Consider the following 7105-nt stretch of genomic DNA (forward strand, 5'->3'; position numbering starts at 1 on the left):
GGAACAACACCAACTGTTGAACAACCACCAACTGTGGAACAACCGCCAACTGTGGAACAAGGCACCAACTGTTGAACAACCACCAACTGTGGAACAACCACCAACTGTAGAACAACCACCAACTGTGGAACAACCACCAACTGTGGAACAACCACCAACTGTTGAACAACCGCCAACTGTGAATCAACCACCAACTGTGGAACAACCACCAACTGTTCAACAACCACCAACTGTTGAACAACCACCAACTGTAGAACAACCACCAACTGTGGAACAACCACCAACTGTAGAACAACCACCAACTGTTGAACAACCACCAACTGTTGAACAACCACCAACTGTGGATCAACCGCCAACTGTTGAACACCCACCAACTGTGGAACAACCACCAACTGTAGAACAACCACCAACTGTTGAACAACCACCAACTGTTGAACAACCACCAACTGTGGATCAACCACCAACTGTTGAACAACCATCAACTGTTGAACAACCACCAACTGTTGAACTACCACCAACTGTGGAACAACCGCCAACTGTGGAACAACCACCAGCTGTTGAACATCCACCAACTGTTAAACAACCACCAACTGTTGAACAACTACCAACTGCAACTGTTGAACAACCGCCAACTGTGGAACAACCACCAACTGTTGAACAACCACCAACTGTTGAACTACCACCAACTGTGGAACAACCACCAACTGTTGAACAACCATCAACTGTGGAACAACTACCAACTGTGGAACAACCACCAACTGTTGAACAACCACCAACTGTGGAAAATATAGAAAGCTCTACAGTAACAGATATGTGTGGTGAAAATGGAAGCGTAGAACCCCTGTTAAACTTTGATAGAATGAATACAAATAATAATGAAATTAATCTAAACCAACCTGAACAATCAGATAGTGGTAATTGTTTGAGCAGTAATGCTTTTGCCTTGTTTGATTCTACAGTTACTACGTCACCCTTGTCTGTTATGTCTCCGATAGGTAATGTTATAGAAGAAAATAGTGAAAGTTCTTCCATTAATCAAGTTGATTTGTTAGGCCTGGATTGTACAAACAAAAGCAACTGTACGGACCCAATGAGGTGTAACAAATTTGATCAAAACGTGTTTGCTTCAACAGATTTGAATGGGTTGTGTGAACATGAAAGGTTAATGCTTGTGAAACAACCTTTTCATGAAGGCACATTAGATTGCTATAAGGAAGAGAATGCCCCAACTGTGGGTTTCAACCAGAGTGATACTCAAGTCATTTTCTCTCTTCAAAATTCTTTTAACATCAGCGACACATTTGAACTGTTTACTGAAAGTACTGATAAGATAGAACCTCTGTTTAAAAATAAAACAGATATGGGACAGACTGTGATATCGGCAGCTATTAATGATCAACCAGAAGAGAATACTGACTGTGCAAACAATGATGTCATCGATTCAATGTATAGTATGTTAGCACTGGTTAACAATAAAATCGGTATAGATCAAACTGAGGGTGGCAAAGCAGATTCCAATATACCCCCAGAACCAAATATTGTTACAAATGTCATAAATATGGAGAATTTAGGAAAAATTGAAACAGGAAAAGCAGAAGATTGTGATAATAATGAAGTAACCAAAAGTGCAGAAGAATCTGTAATTAATGTGCATGATGAAAAAGTTGGTGATATATCTCAGCCATATCCAGTTGCACCACGCAGGAAAAAAGCACCAGTTGCACCAAAGCGCAACAAAAAAGTAAAATCGAATAAACTGATAGAAAAATCTTCTGATCAAGGTTCTATTGGGGAACATGAAACAGAGATTTCACCCATCATTACAAACGCAGACTCATTGGCGAAGGATCTACTCAGTGGTGAGGTATCGCCTAAATCGTTGCCAACTGATCAACTGGTAAGCCCAGACCATGATTTGTCTATGTGCATTATAGAACCTGTTCTAACTCCTGAGCCCGCATTCTCCCAGAATTTCCTAAGTGATAGTTGTACAGCTACAGATGATACAGCTTGTACTACCTTTAAAGTGAGTCAGGATTCTGCTGTTGTTATGCAAACTATGGGGGATAATACTGTGCAAGAAAACGAAAACAGTCTGGTTTTTAAGAAAGAAACAATAGTCACTGATAATTCAACAACTGATAATATACTGAGTACTGATATTGGTGTTTCTACCCAAATAGCTGGAATATCATATACACCAAATGTCGAACTATTGGAAGTAGGAAGTTCATTGCCAAATGGGGAATCTCAAGTGTTACAAGTGTTTTCAAAAAAACATGAAAAAGTACCTGAAACTTTCGACAGTGTAGAGATAAACTGCAATGCAGCAAACCTGCAAGAATCGGAGTATAAAACAATACATACTGACACAACTAATGATTCGCCAACAGGTAATGAGACAACCAGCTGCGCTGATGATTTATTTCCTGTCATATTACCAGAAATTACTTTAGTAAATGAAACAAGCAACCAGATAGTGTGCAAAAGCCAATTGGTAGATACAACCAATTTAACTGTTGAAGATTTAAGCATTAATGATGATTTAAATCCTATAAAGTCGGTAGATAGTCATATAGAACCACTGACTGCAGACAAAACTCTAAACGTACCTGATATTCCCCTGAACTTTGAAACTACAAATCAAGTTGGCACTAATGAGTTGAACCAGATTAAGGGAGACTTGGAATCTGAGAAAGGTTCACTATCTGATGAGTGTGTATCCAGTTTATATAATTCAGATCATATGGATGTTTCTGATGACGATTTTGAAGAACAAAAACAATATGACAACGTCAGCCAAGTGTCTCTTGAGTTTGACGACAACCCGTTCGCTTTTTCTTCAAACAACTTGACCTTGGATGCTCAAAGCACAATGTCCCACATAACAGATTTGAACTTGCAAGCCAAAAGAGAGTTCAACTCGCACCAGTCGAACACATTTAGCACAGTATTCATGTCAGATGAGGACTTTGCTGATAACAGTGTGTCAATGGAAAATAAAACGCCTAAAGTGAAGCAGATGACACCCATAGGGGTTGGAACACCCCCCACATTTTCTGTTCGGTCTCACGAGTTACTGCGTCGCATTTTACCAAACTTTGGTGAAACTGGAAGCAACTTTCAGGAACAATTTCTTGCCGCCACTGACACAGATTGGGAGGAAATACAAAACGTGAAGCCCGCAGTTCAGATGCTGCCGGTTATTGAGGAAGTTTCTGAGCCGGAAGATTCTAGCTCAGATGACAGTGCAACCTCAATGGAATACGAGATAAACGAGTCAGAAGAAAGTGGTGAGCAGGAAGAGGATACTGTTTCTTCTCTACAGTCACGCCCTGACAACCTTCCTTCTGTAACTATCACATTAGCAGATGAAACAAAAACTGAGAGAATTCAAGATTTAAATAAAACTGTTACAGAAAATGCAGATGTTTCTTTCTCTTCAAGTAACGGTGAAGTTAGGTTAAATCAATGTGAACAACATGACTTATTAAAAGAAATAGAAAAGTTTGGTAATTGTACTGAGGAAAATTTTTTTGTTGACCAATCGTCCAATCACCAACCTGATATGTTTGCCAAGGAGGTTGAACATATTGATCAAATAATTATATCAGATGATGCTGAAAGTACAATTAATCAAAGTAAAAGTGTCGATGTAATGGAAACGGATGATCAATTAATTAATAATACCAACAAACTTTTGAGTTTACCAAGCAGTGTAGGAGAAGAAAATAAAGATGAATTGTTGGAAAACTTGGACAATACTAACATCCCATCTGTTATCCCACAAAGTGACAGTAACACAAGCACTATAACAAGTGTAGCAGAAAAATTGTTCGATACTGAAACGGACATGGATTTGATTGACAGTCAAGATGGGGTAATTTGTTTAAGTGAGACATCGGATGAAATTGCAACTTCACAAGTGCCAACTGAGAACGGTTCTTTTGACAAAGAAGATTTTGTAAAACAACAACAGGAACAATCAAACAAGCCAAATGTACAAGGTGAAACAGTACATAGTTGTAAAAGTGACTTCAGTGATTTGGCTATATTACAAACATTGGATCATGAACAAGTAGGTGGTGATAATGTGACAGACAACAACAAAGTATTGAATGAGTTGAACAATGTCTCTCAATTCGAAAATGAAGAAGTTATAGGAGATGCAATTGCCTCACCTGACAAATTAAAATCTAGTGAAATCAGTTTAAACAAGGATATGTTTGTGATGGAGAAGAATAACAATGTTAAAGTGAATGCAGGATTACGATCAGTTGAAAAAGAACCTGTTAATCAATCAGAAATTTGTGCAAAATCAACTGAACAGAGTGAACACTATAATGATGTTGCAGTGAATGGCGGTTCATTAGAATCTAACACTGCAGACCCAGTGTTTTTAACTAACGATGAAACCAATTTGACCAGAAACCCAGGTCTGGTGATGGAAAATGAACATAATAAAGCATTGGTTTTGTTTGAAGCACAAGCTGCAGAAAATGATTCTGACACCACTGAACATTGTTTAGACTCTACAAGTTTAAATGAAGATAGTGAGAATTACATAAGTGATTTGTTAGTTTCAACTGATCAACAATCTTCCACTAGTACATCTTTAACACCATCGGTTTCCAAAACTGATTTACTGGTTGATGCGAACATAAGAACTGAAGAAAAGAAAATAACGGAGAAAAATCTGACAAAACAAGTTACACCTTCTGGTGAAGTTAAGTTATTCGTTGAAGTTCAAACTTTGCATGAAGAAAGTGAAGAGAAAACGGTTGTTTCGGAAAGTGGTGAATTCACAACTTCAGTTGCACAGAAGTTGGACTCTCATCTAGACATGCTAGATGACTCATTGGATGACACATCAATCACGGAAGTACATGACAGCAGTCATGTTACAAATGAACCAAAAGAGACTGGTTCAATTAAACTAGAATTGGAGAACAAGGAAAAGCTGGAATTGGAGAACAAAGAAACTTATTTGGATCTATTGGGTCCTGTAGCTTTACATCAGTCAGAAACTGCTTGTAATAATGACGAGAATTTAAAAAGCAGTGCATCTTTTACTGGTGACTTGTTAACAACCTCTGTTTCTCAACCAACTGAAGACCCAACATGGAGTGATGCACCACTTATACAAACTGTAGATCAACATGTAGCTGCAGAGTTGAGGGATGATACATCTTCACTGATGAAGACTGATTCCTTTAACAAAGAAGAAGACATACATAGTCATGAGCAGGTTGAAAAAGAATTACATTCTGTGGTTTCTAAACTAAGCGATGAAGGTTTGATTGGGATGGTGGCTGAACCAGTTCAATACACAGTACAGGAGTTAAAAGATGAATCAAATTATACAGAGCCGTTTATGAAGAAACTAGTATTTGATGAACCTTCAGTGCATGATTATGAACAAGTATCTAACAGGTGAACATTTTACTTTAGATAAACCTAATTTACAGAAAACTGGCTTTACAAAATATGATGTAGTTTTACCTAAAATGCGATGCTGTGTTAGCTATAAGTATTTAAATATCTGTGTGTGGTGGTTAGAAGGCTCGCCTGTTGACCAAAGATTCGTGTTTGATACTAGACCCCACTGTAGATGTATGTGTCCTTGAAAAAGACACTCAACAGCCAATGGCGTAACCCAGTGGTCACTTAGGTCTTGTCATAAAATTTGTCAGCCATACAGAAAAAATAAAATCCTCAAAAAATAGTAGGCTACTTAAAGTAACATACGTGGTATTTCGTAAACGAAACGAAGTGTATATGGTTATAGCGATAAGACATTATGTTAAAACGGCTGTCACTTCTTTGCTATGTCAGTATAAATAAGTTACATTTGTTCATTGTTATGTTCTGTCTTTGTAATTTATAAATATTGTATCCCTTCTATTTAGTGTAAAGAAACGCACTCGATATGATACAACAGGTAGCATCGAGTTTTTGACAGACTCTGAAGATGAGGATGCTGATTTAAAAACTCCTAACACACCTGGTAAGAAATGAGAGTTTTATGGTTCCATATAAGTCATTCTGTATATTAAAATGTATGATTACTATAGTAAGCAGCACTTTTCATAAAGCCATACAGAAAGTTACATATGTGGTAATTCGTAAGCTGGCACAAGATGTGTGAAACAGAAATCTGGGTTATAAGTCAATTAAACAATGTTATAGAGCAATATACTTTCTGAAGTTTATTAAGTTATCATTAATTTTTAGGTGAAGGAGTTTTAATAAATTTTGGTGAAGAAGAAACACATGACCCATTAAGCTTGCCAATAGAGTTGGCAGAACTTCCTGAACCAGTTTTAAATGCCAAGCGAAAGTCACTTGTTCCACCCTCATCATTGATTCTTTCTGTTGCAATTAATGAAATTAAGGTTCAAACAACATTAACAGAAACACCTGTTTCAGGTACAAAAATTTGTCCTCTACCATATATCACACTCTTGCAAATCTTATTTTTATTCCAATCTTGTCACACACAGGGCGAACCATTAATTTTATTCTGTTCTGCAGATTCAGTTACTGTGACTGATTCCTTTGTTGATATTCCAGTTGATGATTTTCCAGATAAGCCGGAAAGAAATATTGCATCTGATGAAAGCAAAGGTAACAATGGTGACTGTGTTCGTCTGTGTGTTTGCTTTTTACTAAATAATAGTACGGGCAACTATAGTGTTGACACCACTTTATAAAACATAATTTTATACTGTAATTGCTTGAGTTTTATATTTTTATGTAATATAAATGACATTGTAGTAGTTTGATTGTTAGTCTTGTTCTTTAAACAAAGGCACAGCACCAGAGAACAAAGGTGAATCTCCTGGCAACCACGATGATGTTTGTATCATGGAAGTCATTCCTCCAGCTCATCTGGCTGATTCAATCAAATGGGAAACTATTGTGATTGGTAATAAAGTAGCGTTAAACGCAATAAGTGTTGTGTTAGATTCTGTTGTTTATTCTTTAATGTCTCCGGATCTTATATTACAGACTAATCCGGCGCCGTGGCGTAGTGGTTAGCGCGCCTGCCTCTAACCCAGAGGTAATGGGTTTCAAGGCTCCTCGCTGCTACCATTGTCGGGTC

General features: G+C 37.5%; 1 protein-coding gene across 1 annotated transcript in view; it reads left to right on the forward strand.

Annotated features, from left to right (window-relative positions):
- Nucleotides 1–16: 16 nt before the first annotated feature.
- LOC100180879 (protein prune homolog 2-like) overlaps nucleotides 17–7105 on the forward strand; it is an 11092-nt gene continuing 4003 nt past the window's right edge. The window contains exons 1-6 of the mRNA XM_026838593.1: nucleotides 17–4229; nucleotides 4269–5433; nucleotides 5910–6007; nucleotides 6235–6429; nucleotides 6535–6627; nucleotides 6812–6928. Of these exons, the coding sequence (XP_026694394.1) occupies nucleotides 812–4229; nucleotides 4269–5433; nucleotides 5910–6007; nucleotides 6235–6429; nucleotides 6535–6627; nucleotides 6812–6928 (5086 nt within the window). The 5' untranslated portion in view covers nucleotides 17–811. The remainder of the gene's footprint in view (nucleotides 4230–4268; nucleotides 5434–5909; nucleotides 6008–6234; nucleotides 6430–6534; nucleotides 6628–6811; nucleotides 6929–7105) is intronic.

This window comes from Ciona intestinalis, unplaced genomic scaffold (assembly GCF_000224145.3).
Source record: "Ciona intestinalis unplaced genomic scaffold, KH HT000098.2, whole genome shotgun sequence".
Taxonomy (NCBI): domain Eukaryota; kingdom Metazoa; phylum Chordata; class Ascidiacea; order Phlebobranchia; family Cionidae; genus Ciona; species Ciona intestinalis.